This window comes from Gallinula chloropus, assembly GCF_964237585.1.
Source record: "Gallinula chloropus genome assembly, chromosome: 6".
Lineage (NCBI taxonomy): Eukaryota > Metazoa > Chordata > Aves > Gruiformes > Rallidae > Gallinula > Gallinula chloropus.
The window spans coordinates 22,181,198-22,195,065 of NC_140091.1; the positions used below are offsets into that span (position 1 = coordinate 22,181,198).

Genomic DNA, 13,868 nt, shown 5'->3' on the forward strand with positions numbered 1-13,868 from the left:
TGAGACTGTAGCAACAGGTTATGTTTAGTTGTTGTCTTTTCTGGGCATAGGCTGTAATGTGAATTCTGGGCCTGGGCTGACTTCACAGTGGAAATTTAAGCTCTGGGAGGAAGCTTCCTCCACCTTTGGCTCATCTCAGTGTCGCTGGGTGAAACTAACAGCATGGGTTAGGGTGTGTTGCCAGGCTGGATGTGTAAGTGCCAGCTGAGACACTTTCCTCATCTTACTGTGAGTGTGGCCCTTCCCAAAGCCTGGAGCACGCACGGGATCTCCCAGGGTCTCTTGGCAGGATTTAAAAGCAAATAAAAATAGCAGAGAAAACTGTGCACATCGTGAATCGCTTGAGGACAGTTCTGGAACTTGCCTCTCCCTGCCCCCTTGTATCTGGATTTAATCCTGGGACTCGTGGAGCTGCGGCTCTGTCCTCTGGGAGGTTTTGGAGCCAGTAGGAGACATGGGAAGGACTGTTCAGGACCCTGCAGCATGTGCAAAGGTTAACGGGTGTAAGGGTGTAAGGTTAATGGGTGTCAGTTTGGGAGAGGAAATAAGGCACTACATGCACCTGTGTTTACAGCTTTGCAGCCATGTGTGAGTTAGTTGCTGGTTGTTGTTTATTTACTCCTCCTTTGGCAGCCAAGCAGCATGCCACGTCCGGATCTCAGAGTCCTTTGCAAGCTCATGTCTAGGTAATGACTGAAACCAGAGCCCTGAAGCCCTGGCAGTAACACTTCTGCTCCGCAGAGCACTGGGGGCCGTAACTGTGTGGAAAGGCCTTCCTGGGCACAGCGGCTCTGACCTCTAGGAGAGGGGGGTTATGTGCTTACTGGGGTAAGGTCACAGGGAATGCTGCCATGAAGTATTCAGGGCACTCAGACACCAAACATTGTGCAATATATCGAGGTTGAACTCAAGGATCTCCTGAGGTCCCTTCCAACCCCTACAATTCTGTGATTTTAAATAACATTAACTTTTTATGTGTGCTTTTACATCCACAACTTGCTTTCTGATGTTGCTACCAAGCATGTATCAAACCTTCTTCTCTTTTCTGTGGGAACAGTCTCCCTGGTCAGGAAGATGCACCACGAGATGAGTCATTCCTACAACCTGGGACTGTGGCAGGCAGTAAAACGCCTGTTCTCCGTGGGATGTTGTGTGCTGTTAGGTGCTCCTCTACCTCGCAGTGTGCTGGGGTACAGTTAGTCCCTCTTTTCAAGGGGGGTGGAACCTGCAGAGGCACAGACACCCCATTAAAGTCCACAGAGTATGACTTGACTGATAATATCTCTAGACTTGCCGGCCTGTATGTCCCAAACTTATGCTGCTCTTGATAAACCCTTCCATGGAAGGGCTGAGGAGAGCTCCTCCTGTTCTCAGCTCTGCTCTCAATTCCATGTTTAGACATTTAAAAACCATGTAATTTCTCATCACCTCATTTCCTATCAGTCGCTAATCCCCTCCCAATAAGTCTGCTGAGATCCTGGGCAAGGAAAGTGTTTCCAGTGTTCTGGGGGGAGATGCCATTTTCTTAACCCCACCGTGTTTCAGCCTGAACTAGAGAGGTATCTGCTGTTCACCTGGATGTTGTGTAGCATCCCACTTTCCTCTTCTCCTTGAGGGATCATGCCATGCACAAATAGATCATGTGTACCAGTCTTGAAGACTTTATTTCCTCAGCAGCCACCAAAACATGCCAGACATCAGCTGAATCTGTAGGGCAGCGGGTGTGATTCCCACTGAAGTTAATAGAGCTGCCCTAGGCTCAGGGTGTTTCCACATTACCTGTAGTTAGCCTTCTGCTCTCCCAAGGGGAGAAACAGGCTTTAGGTTTGTTCTGTGGTTCCTGGTCAGAAGATTGGCTGCAGAGGAACACCTGGGTGTGATCAGCAATGGGCAAAGCTCCTGAGAAGACGGTTGATACTGCTGATATAATAGCAGCCAGTCTCATCCCGTAGCAGTGGTCAGTACTACAAGCTGCTCCTCTTTCATCCGTTCAGTGGTGTGGATGTCTCTTCTTGCCAGTCTAAGTAAGATAAAGCCATACATACCATGGAAGAAAAGGTCAGTTGTGAGTTCTTTTGGTGGCCTTTTCACTGGGGAAATTCATCTAAGGATGCGAGCGAGTGAATTCTGGCAAGTCCACCGGTGGGTTTTTGGGTGGAAAGGCATCCACCGGTGCCGTTAATGCTGCAGGATCAGGTGTCTTCAACACAATTCTGCTCTCCAGTTCTTTCTGTAGGTATGCACATATGTCGTGACTGATTTTCCTCCTTCTGGTTATATGGCTGCCAGAAAGCTTGTGCTTGTTGCCTTTTGTTTTCTGGTGTCGGTACAAATTTGACTCAAAATTTGTCAAAACTCTTCGCTGTTGCTGCCTTACTGAGTCTGAAACACTCATTAAAAAAATATCTGAGGGAATTATTGCATAGTTACCATGTTCAAGTTGAATCTCTGTGAAACCACTGATGCTCTCATAGTTTCCAATCTAAAGGATGAGCTGGCACTGCTTATTTTCAGCCTGGCTTTGTCACCTCCATGGGTCATGTTGGTGAGCTTCGCTTGGTCCTGGCAGCTTTCTGTCCGGATTGGTGCCTCCACACAGGAGCTCCAAATTGTGCATCGTGGACCAAAGCAAAGCCTGTAGGGGGTGAACGTGTTTGGGCTCTGTGCTCTGAATCCCAACTCCTTGACTGAGAAAGGTGGAGGAATCAATGGGCTGTGCTAGAGGAAGGGAGGAAATGAGGGACCTTTGAGAGAGAATAGCTAATTCAAGAGACAGAAACTTGTTGAGTTGTGTTGTAAGTAGGTGAGATACTTAATGAGATGTGTTAGCACCAGAGTGATTATATTTTAGTGCAGTTACTGACCCTAAGATACAGTTGACGTGGCTGAGCATCATTAGCTGGGATAAATGAAGGTGCTTGTAGGGAAGCATTCACAGGGCCTTTATTAGGACTGTTTTTTTCCTGTGTGAAAGTGGGAATAAAGTGATCATTCTAATCTCTAAATACTTTCTAAACTAAACTTTCCAGCTGCTGTTTTTATTTTCTTTTACTAGAGCCCCCCCGGGTTGTCATTTCGCCTACAAATCAGACTTTCACAGAAGGCTCTGAGGTGTCTATCAGATGTTCTGCAGCAGGGTATCCAAAGCCCACGGTGGTATGGACACACAACGACATGTTTATGGTTGGTTCAAGCAGGTAGGGCTCACAGCTTTCTGTGTTTCTTCTTGTTTTCCCACGTGAGAAACAAGTTTTGGAGAACACCAAAATATGCTGAGAGTGTCTCCCATAGGAGCCTTTGAATTTTGGCAATAGTACTTCAACCCTTCACCTTTGTAACTCTTTAATTTCAATTTCCTCACCTCTAAAATAGAAATAAGTGATTCTTTAATTCAGGAGGGTTTTTACAAGATTGATTGAAAAGCTTTTCACAGAACATTGATGTTCTTTGGTGGATATAACACCACAGATGGTGTTCATCACGAAAAGGACCCAGTAGTAACTGTTGATAAACCATCTTGTCATGCTGCTGCTGTCGCTGCTTGGAGCGTGGATGTGATAGTTGCTCCCTTTTCTTTAACTGATCATTTAGATTGCTCCCCTGTGTGTTCCCAGGTATAGGTTGACCCCAGAAGGCACCTTAATCATAAGAAAGGCAAGTCCAAAGGATGCAGGAATTTATGGCTGCCTGGCAAGTAACTCAGCTGGAACAGACACACAGATGTCCACCCTTACGTACATTGGTCAGTAAAAGAAACAATGTGGTGAAATTAAAAAGCAAACTAATGCATTGCTGTGGAGGAGCTGCTGACCTTAGGAGACCTGTATAGGGCATACTGGTCAGCATTTCAAAGGACTCAGGAAGGATGTTGAGCAGCTCACTAGTGTTCCTTCTGTTTTCTGCCGAAGCCTGAGGAGTGTTCCTAGGTGATACTTGGGGCTTAATGTTTCTCTGTAAGAAATAAAACTGAAATGGGGTATTGAAGTTGGGGTGGGCTGGCAAACCTGAGGGTGTCTGTGGAGGAGGAGTTGTGTTTCCCTAAATTTCCTGTAGTAAGCTTAGCACACTGGTGGCCTGGTCCAGACTGTGTAGTCTCAGCGCTGCATTACAGTGTTAATAGCAGGTTCCCAAAACTCATGACCAACATCTGGCTGGAGCAGGAGAGAGAATCTGATTCTCTTTACTTGCTACATGGTCAAACTCTTCCAATACTTCTTAAATTCCCATCTATTCTACCTATGGTCAGGTGCTCTGGACACTGTAGGCTCTACCTTTCTTGTTTCTCAGTGTTCATCTGTCCCCTTATGTGGTTTTTAAGGCTTTCTGACTTACAAAACCAATATTCTACTATATGAGAAGGGAAAATCAGAGCATGCCATGGCTTATATCCTAAAAATGTTATATAATGTGGGTGAGGAACTGACTTTTCTATATTGTTTCCTTTTAGAGGGCCCAACGTTGACCATAGTTCAAAGTGAAATGCTGGTTGCCCTTGGAGACACGACTGTTATGGAGTGTAAAGCAACTGGAATCCCGCATCCTCAAGTTAAATGGTTTAAAGGTGCACTTACTACTCTGATGTCTTTAGGAGCAATGTCTAGACCACTTATTTCAATCTGATGGATGGACATACTGCAGCATAATCAATAAGGAAAGGCAGAACCTCTTGCCTGCTTAAATAATGTTTGTTCTCCCATCAGAAAACATTTAGCAATACCAAACCAGTTTTTTGTTTTTCCCATTGGATGTCTGCTTGGATTCCTTTGCAACGCCTTGGGAATTTTATTTGCTCTTTCTGAATCTCCAAGGTATCCTACAGTTTGTTGCAGAGTGAGGTGGGATGTTGGGTGTCACAGTAGGGAGAAACGGGAGTCAGAGAATCCTGCATCTCAGGAATGAACATTTATCCTCAGAGAAAGCGGTTGGTGCCTGTGTGTGGTTGTATAAACCATCTGCCTGCTGATTTTCTGGAAAAAGCAGTAAGCTTGGTCAGTTCTGGATAGGGAACAGCCGGCTTGTCCAGTCTCTCATGCCCCATGGTGGTGGAGGGAAGCGCAAACCCTGGTCTGTCTGCAGATAACCTGCCCTCAGAGAAAGCTACTTCTGAACTCAGTAGGGTCTTGGAAGGGAGCTCCAGAGCTCATTGGGTCCAACCCCCCTGCCAAAGCAGCGTCCCTAGGACAGGTCACACAGGGAGGCGTCCAGACAGGGCTGGAATATCTCCAGAGAAGGAGACTCCACATCCTCTGGGCGGCCTATTGTAAAGCAGGTTTTGCTGCTCCCCCAGAGTATGTGGGCTGATTCTGTGTGCTGCACGCCAGTCGTTGGGAGGTAGTGGAGCTGTTCTCCAGGTTCCATGGAGTTCTCCATTTGGTTCAGACCCAGCAGGCAAGTGGCTGCCACATGTAGTCCCTAATTTGGGAAGAAGAAATACAGCCTGGCATGCTGTCCTAATGCTGATCTCTGTCCAAAGCTACTTGGGTTTGCATTCCCCTTGTGAAATGAGTAAATAAAAAGGGATTGTAGCTAATGTAGTAAGGAATTTTTCCACTTAGTTGAGTGGAAGTTGGAGTACTCCTCTGCTAAATGAATACAGACACCTTTTGCAGTGAATCTCAAACTTGCACACTGTTCTGTTGGAATAATTTCAGTAAACACCGTGTTATATTTCAGTTAATGTTTTTTTTTTCTGTCTGGACTCAGGTGACTTGGAGTTGAGGCCATCAGCATTTCTCATTATTGATACTCACTGGGGTCTTTTGAAGATCCAGGAAACGCAGGACCTGGATGCTGGTGACTATACTTGTGTGGCTACCAATGATGCAGGGAGAGCTTCTGGAAAGATAACTCTAGATGTTGGCTGTAAGTAGCTCACAATCTAGACAGGAAATACTCTTACTTTCAGTGTTTCCATCAATGGTGCCTTGTTTATCTGAACATTTCCCACAAATGTATGTCTGTGTGCTGGGAATGCCTTTTGGGGGTGTTCGGTAAGCTGCTCCCATGTCATATTCGGATTCCAGCTTCGCTTTTCTTGTTCAAAGCATACGAGTTTTCAAGAGGAGGAGAAAGGGAGGGGAGGAGGAAACTGCTCAAACCTCAACCCAATATAATTCTCAAGTAGAGAACGTGGTGACTCTGTGGGGTCATTGTAACTTAACCCTTCCTTTCCTCTTTTCCCAATTCTTTCCAACTGCTCGTGGCCTGACACCTTAGGTCTTGTTAAAAAGCATGTTCCTGCCAGGCAGAGGCACCCTCTGAAGCAGCAGCGAGCGGCGCTGTCTGAAGGATGTGAGGAACTTGATAACACTAACACTTGGGTATTTGCATTCGTCTGATGGGGTGGCCTTGGCATTTGTTTTGGGGGTGTCTGGCCTATTTCTGAGCTCCCCTTTCTAAATGCAAAGGTTGGCTGCTTTGGGAAGGTGCTGCTAGAGGTGAAAAACTCTTGTTAGAAGAACAATTAAGGGATCATAAATTTAGGTTGGCAGTAGCGTAAGCAAAGTGCTTATGGCACATTGCAACCCCAATTCATGCTGTGTGCTCTTTTTTCCTTCTCTTTCTCCCCAGCTCCCCCCGTTTTCACACAGGAACCCAGTGATGAATCTGCGGATATCGGCTCGAACATCACACTGCCGTGCTATGTTCAGGGTTACCCCGAACCCAAGGTCAAATGGAGGCGGCTCAACGGTGCTTCCCTCTTCTCACGACCGTTCCCAGTTAGTTCCATCACCCAGCTCAGGACGGGAGCTCTGTCTATTCATAGTAGGTAGACTGAGCTCTCTTTTTAAAAAGACCCCGAAAGGGATTATGACACATGCAGTGGATTTCGGTCACTGTACTACTTTATGAAGCCGTCACCTTTGTGAAAAGATGGGAACTATACTAGAGATTGTTTCTTAATTGTTTTTAATTGGCCTGTGGCTCATTTCCCACCAGTTTGTGAATCCGGTTATGGTTGGTCATTGGCTCCACTCTTCATAGAAATTATGACCCCTCTGTTTAAATAAATGTGGGTTATGTTTGCGTTGATACTGAGGAGCTTTGGGGTTTTTGGGGTGGCTGGTGGTTTTCTTTATTCTGAGAGAAGTGTTTCTGAACCCACTGTTTCAGGTAGGCCCTACCTTGGGGAGTAAGCAGAAATTCTGCAGGTAGCTTTGTGATTTCAGGTCCCTTTGTGCTAAGGGACGTTGTGCTGCTTTCTCAATTAGCTCTTTTATTCCTTCCTAGACAGAATCAAGCTGGGTAGAGGAATTCCTCTCTATGTACAGTGCAGTAACTCGTGTCTTATCTACTACTACGTGGGTGCCTGCTCGTGTACAGCCATGCTGCTCTATGCAGTAAGCAGTGTTCCACGATAAACGCACTCCGACATAGCATACATGTCTGTGGAGATATAGTGTACTGCCCTAATTATTTAGGGACATTAGGGTATACCGTGTTAAGGTATATGCAATGTATAAAGAGAGGAAAAGCATCACTTATATGTATATAGCACCTTAATTTACTTAAGTGCTCATATAGTCATTGCTTCTGGCCTTGGGGGCATGGGGATAGGAATGATCTGACCAAAAGTGAAGGTTTGAAACTTTGAGAAAGAGAAAAGGATGGGAAATAGAATTGGGTATCCCTGTCCTGCAGGCTCCCCAGTATCGCTTCAGACGCTGCGATCTGATCTCTTCCTCCCCTGCTTTAGGTTTGTGGGTCAGCGATGAAGGAACTTATGTGTGTGAAGCTGAGAACCAGTTTGGAAGGGTTCAGTCGCGGCCGGCCACGATCACAGTAACTGGACTGGGTAAGACGAGTTAATGGCAGTGACAGGAAAGGCTGACAGTGTTTTCAGTACCGTGTGTACACCACCAGCAGCCATCGTTGGTGGTGGTTGCACAACAGATAGGATGTCTGTAAGTTGTGCAATGTACGTGGGGTTGTATCTGTATGCTTTTATCTCCAGCTGGATTTACACATGTCATCACCCACTGGAACTGAGCTAGCAGACCTTTGCATGGAATATTGTAATTTATTTCAGTGAGTGTAGCACGTTTTAGAGCGTTGTCTGTTCACTGGCTACGTTCACTTGAATTATTTCCAGCTACACTTTATAACATGGACCCTAAACTGATTTATTCCGTCTTCTGTTTCTTATTCCTAACAAAATTTATTAAAGAATGAAAAAATCACCATAATGATGAATGCTAATGATGGGCTTTCTGCCATTTAATTCATCTTAAAAAAAGAGAGGAGCAGCACTGAACTTGCTTGGGTCAGTGTGTTGCTATAACTGGGAAGGAATCTCCATGCTCCAGGAAGACAGTAAATGTCTAGCTTTGACAATAGCTGTGCTATTAAGGAGTTGTTTATTATCTCAGTTGGACAATTGGCAATAGAAGGAAAAATCAGGCTACGGAATGTATACATTTGTGGGAGGATAAGAATTGAGTCCATCTGCCATCAAAGAAACCATTTGTTAACTTGAAACATGTGGTGGAAATCTGTAATGCTAGTAGGACTTGAGAGACAACATGTTTTTACCTATTTAAAAGTGTTATTTAATCCCCATTATTTCAAATTAATTTCCAAAGCACGTGCACGGGAGCGCTTGCTCTTGGCTCTTTGCAGAGCACGCTGCTGGGCTGCTGACCTCTGTTCTAATCCCTTCACTTTTTGTGCCCGAAGGAAATTGCCACATTTTCTGTCCTCACCAAGTGTGCTGCTTTTGTCCTTCCGTATTTTGCCCAAGTAAGGAACAATGATGTATCAAGGTGGTATCCAGAACATGAGTTTTCAGGGAAACGTTGGATTGGATCCAGTATCAGCTGGAGACTGTCTTCCATCTCAGTCTTGGGATCACTGTACATGTATTCCTCCAGCTTCCTTTTCTCTCCACTCCTCCTTTTATTATTTTATTTCCCCTACCGGCATCATTGACACTTCAGATGCCAGAACCCCATCTGGTATCTTTTGTCATAAAATTAAGCATTTTGGAAATTTCATACTGTTTGTTGACAGCTGCCTATTCCTACTTATTTTCCTTTCTGTTTAATTCCTATAGTTTTCCTTGTAGGAAACGCTTCTTGCTCTCTATTTGTACATTACCTTGCACAAGATCTTTTTCTGAAGCTGCTGCAAGTAGCATTAGTGACTTAATGAAAATGCAGATGTGAAAACATATAAATTCCTAATAACTTCTTGTAATTCTTGCTTTGGTTCCAGTTATGCCTCTGATTGGAGCGAGTCCAGCCACAGCCAATGTGATTGAGGGGCAGCAGCTCACTCTGCCCTGTGTGCTGCTTGCTGGAAACCCCATTCCAGACCGGAGGTGGATTAAAAACAGCGTGGTGGTAAGCCTGGATTTGTTTTCTCCAAGATTTCGTGCCCAAGAAAATCTACAACTTCCATTTCAAGCCACACTAACAACTTGGTTGCGTTTACAAACGTTGATGTACAAAATACTGATGCTCACAAATGAAGATGCTTCGAGAGATTGGACTGGCCTGTGGGAAGCAAGGATCATAGAATCACAGATTGGCCTGGGTTGGAAGGGACCCTGGGGATCACAGAGTTCCAACCGCCTGCCACAGGCAGGGACACCAACCTCCAGGCCTGGAGCTACACAAGGTTGCCCAGGGCCCCAGCCAACCTGGTCTTGGACGCCCTCAGGGATGGGCAGCCACCCCCTCTCTGGGCAGCCCCTTCCAGTATGGAGGTGCATTGTAGCAGCCAAACAGCCCTCAGCGGCGGGCGCTATCTGTGAGGCGGTACCTGCTGCTGAGTTTCTGTGGGCGCTGGCAGTCAGGGAACAGCCATTCCCTGGGGAAATAACTTCTTTCCATTCCGCATCCCAAAGTGGAGTGTGGCAGTGTCCTGACAGCTACACCTCCCTCTGCTTGCTGCCCATGCCTGGAAATGTCTGACTCTGAAGAGGGGTACATAATAGGGGGTGGGAGTAGGGAGGTGGTGGTGTGAAAAGATCTCAGAACCAAAGTATTTGCCTTGTATCTTCTATTTCACTTACTTTTCAAGGCAGGTTTAGGTGTTCTCCTGAATTTCAGCCTTAGGCTCTGAATAAAGGAAGGCTGGTGGAATATCTTTCCAGAATGAGAGAAGTGCTGGAATTTAAACCTTTCCTTACTACTTAAAAATGAAGACACCAGAAATCCTCTGTAGGTCTAGGCTTTTTGAAACAGCGTGGCTTTTAATGCTGCTGGTGGGACGAGACAGAAGCCAGCATTCCTGTTCCATATGCTCCTTGCATAGTGATGCGCTGCTCAGAGCGTGAGAGCGTGTCTGTTTTCTCTCCTCTCAAGAGCATACCGCTGCCAATATACAACTCCTGCTGACGGAAAGGTGGTGCAGGCACTGTGCCTTGGATAGTTTGAGGGTTGAGGGGAGTTTCGTTCCTTCAGCAGTACCTAAGTTACTGACTTGAACATCCCTGTGACACCCTGCTTTTGGTCTTGCTCATTCCTCCCTGAAGCCCTTTCTCCACAGTTGTAATTAAAAAAATTATACCAATATTTAAAAATTTATTGCCACCAAGCAGAACCCTGGTGCTACCTGGCGCTTCTCTCCCTAGAGTTTTTCCTGCCTGGTTTCTGAATCCCTGAAAATCATCGTGCTTCTCTTTAGACCGTGTAAGTGCAAGTTGTGCAGGCTGTAACTTCTGCGAGGAATACTGGCAGGATCTTCCTTGTTGAGTTGCTAATTCCTCTGTGTAGTAGTGCTGGCTTCCTGTAATTGTAAGCTCACTGTGAAAGCTAACGTTCCGGGGAGAGTGTTGGAGTAAGTTACGTTTAGAGAGGGCTGCAGCATTTCTCTGTGCACGACTAGAACAACTCTGCATTCCAACAGCTCTTCCATATGTCTGGTCCATGTACCTGAGGTCATGGGTTCTGTCGTCACTGCTGCTATTGGGCATCCGGCTCCCAAAAATCCCTCTTCATTGCCAAAGTAATGCTTTCCCCACCTTTGGTGATGGCTCTCACCTTCAGCACTGACTGGTTTGTGGAGGCAGAACAAGCCGTTGTTCTCGGCAAGAGCTGAGCTGCAATCAAACTGGGTTACTGGGATAACCAGTAAGAGCGCGGTAAAACAACACAGTGAAGTTTGGGTTTGCTCCTGAGCACGATGAGAAGCGTCAGGGGTGGTTCTGTAGGTGTACTCTGGCAGAGCTGAGCTGCTCTTGCAGGTTGTAATCTCTTTCCAGCAGTAAATAGGAGGTGCTACCAAAATTGCTATTAAAAGTAACTTTTTATGAAGGATGGAAAGCAGGAAAAGCTCTAGTAAAATTCTCCAGGAACATGTAACTCTTAACAAGATGAAACGGTCAAGTTAAAACCATTCTACATCCCCAAGTAAAAGTTACCAGCAAGTGTTTCCTCCAGTAAAACGTGACATTGCTCTTTTGGCAGCTGGTTCCCAATCCCTACGTAAACATCCGTGCTGATGGAAGCCTGCACCTTGAAAGAGTTCGGCTGCAGGACGGCGGCGATTATACCTGCATGGCAAGTAATGTTGCTGGGACAAGCAACAAAACTACTACTGTTAATGTGTATGGTAAGGAACACTGTCCTGCTGCTTTTGTGCTGAGAGCGTGTTTCTTACTTGCAGGAGCTCTTGCTAGAGCTTTCCTTATGTTTTTAAACACCTACAGTGGTTGTGCTGCACAGTCTCCATCTCTGGTTTTCCTGATAATGCCAATGCAGGAGGAAGCTTACTGGAAAACCCATGAGATGTGCTGTCTGGGGGTGTCATAATTGATAGAAGGAAGCTCAGCTCATGGGAGAATTAGAATTAAGATGGTTTACAAGTTTGGCATGATGTGTGTGTGGTGTTTGTTTGCTTTTTTAATTAAAACATACCAGAAATTGCACTGACAGCAAGACAGAGTGTTAGCCTTGTGGTCACCCATCTGTATTTCAGCTGAAGATACTGGTATGAACTCGGTGTGGGGTCACAACCACTTCATGCTTTCCAGCCTGAAGTTTTCTCATGTGTTATGTTAATCATGAGGGATTTATTTTAAGCCTCACCGAAGACACTGGAACATCCTTTGATGTTAAGAGCAGCTATTATTTTATAGTTCAGGCTTGTACTCAGTGTCTGATAAGGTCTTCCATGTCAGCACTAATTTTTTTGGTTATTCTAGTACTTGAGGACAGAAGGTACCACATTTGTATATTCTTAGAAGGATCTGGGGTTCGGTATTACAGCCTTCAGTTTGATCTCCCGTTTTCCGTTGTTAATTCAGAACCAGCTCAGTTATGTAGGGGAACTGGGGTTCTTGATATTTCTTGTGACTGGTTTTTGTGGGCTGGTATTTTCAGTCACATTCATCTGAGAGTCCCCACAGAAGCTATTGCTGTGGTTAGCACAGCTTTGTAGCCCTTACAACAAATGATTTTGATTTCTGTGTCCCTAATCCATTGGCCAGCCTACGGTGGATGTGCTTTATTAGGAACAGGGATTTATTCCGTCAGGAGAGACTGAAGAGCAGAGAGGAAGGTGGCTGGTTGCTCTCAGCATTAGAGTTCAGAGAAGAGGCTGGAAATTCCCTGGCCCTGCTGATTCCATGAAGTAGTAATTGAATATAAGAAAATTATTTTTTGAAGTCTGTCTTCTGCATGTGTTTAACATTTGCACTTATTTTTAGTTCTGCCCGTCATTCAGCATGGACAGCAGATATTTAGTACCATTGAAGGAATCCCAGTGACATTACCATGCAAAGCGAGTGGCGTTCCGAAGCCATCTATTGCTTGGTCCAAGGTAATTCAGCTGTTCAGAGTAAACTCATCATTTAGTTGTCATAAAAACTGTATGCAAGAAACACTGCTAGAAGCCTCAGTTGTGAGGGACCCAAAAATTGCCATTTATTCATAGAATTGTAGAATCATGAGGTTGGAAAAGACCTCTGAGACCGTTCCTGTCCTATGCTAAACCATATCCCTGAGCACCTCATCTACCTGTCTGTTAAACACAGCCAGGGGTTGTAACTCAGCCCCCTCCCTGGGCAGCCTGTGCCAGTGCCTGATATACCTTTCGGGGAAGAACTTTTCCCTCACATCTGATCTGACCCTGTTACTTGTCACCTGGATGAAGAGACCATTGCCCATCTCTCTGCACCCTCCTGTCAGGTCAGTGTAGGCAATGATAGGGTCTCCCCTCAGTCTCCTCTTCTCCAGGCTGAACACCCCCAGCTCCCTCAGCCGCTCCTCAGAAGGTTTGCTCTCCAGCCCCTTCCCCAGCCTGGTTGTCCTTCTCTGGACACGCTCCAGGACCTCAATGTCCTTCTTGTAGTGAGGGGCCCAGAACCGGACCCCGCACTCGAGCTGCAGCCTCACCAATGCTGAGTCCAGAGGCACAACCCCTGCCCTGGCCCTGCTGCCACACTGGGTCTGACACAAGCCAGGATGCCATTGGCCTTCTTGGCCACCCAGGCACACTGCTGGCTCATGGTCAGACTGCAGCCACCCAGCACCCCCAGGTCCTTCTCTTCCTGACAGCTCTCCAGCCACTCTGCCCCCAGCCTGTGGTGCTGCATGGGGTTGTTCTGTCCCAAGTGCGGGACTCTGCCCTTGGCCTTGTTGAACCTCATCCTGTTGGTCTCAGCCCATGGATCCAGCCTGTCCAGATCCCTATGAAGAGCCTCCCTACCCTCAGACACTTCCTCACTGCTTAGCATTGTCTGCAAACTTACTGAGGGAACATATCACATCTGCTTTTATAGCGGTGTTCTGGGTCACTTTTGAATCATGTCCCTGACAAGATTCCCACCAAGGAGCACCTCAACCCTTTTGGAAATCTGACTGAAACTCAGGGGCTTTTTGTTCTCCCTGCTTGAAGAGCATCATTTCTGGCAATAACAGATG

General features: G+C 46.1%; 1 protein-coding gene across 1 annotated transcript in view; it reads left to right on the forward strand.

Moving 5' to 3' along the window:
* The window catches only part of HMCN1 (hemicentin 1), a gene marked incomplete at both ends in the record, with an annotated part of 204,833 nt that overhangs the window by 70,869 nt on the left and 120,096 nt on the right, over window positions 1-13,868 (forward strand). Inside the window, 9 exons of the mRNA XM_084266123.1 lie at window positions 3,056-3,197; window positions 3,615-3,742; window positions 4,448-4,561; window positions 5,704-5,862; window positions 6,571-6,765; window positions 7,697-7,795; window positions 9,214-9,341; window positions 11,412-11,556; window positions 12,653-12,765. Of these exons, the coding sequence (XP_084122249.1) occupies window positions 3,056-3,197; window positions 3,615-3,742; window positions 4,448-4,561; window positions 5,704-5,862; window positions 6,571-6,765; window positions 7,697-7,795; window positions 9,214-9,341; window positions 11,412-11,556; window positions 12,653-12,765 (1,223 nt within the window). The remainder of the gene's footprint in view (window positions 1-3,055; window positions 3,198-3,614; window positions 3,743-4,447; window positions 4,562-5,703; window positions 5,863-6,570; window positions 6,766-7,696; window positions 7,796-9,213; window positions 9,342-11,411; window positions 11,557-12,652; window positions 12,766-13,868) is intronic.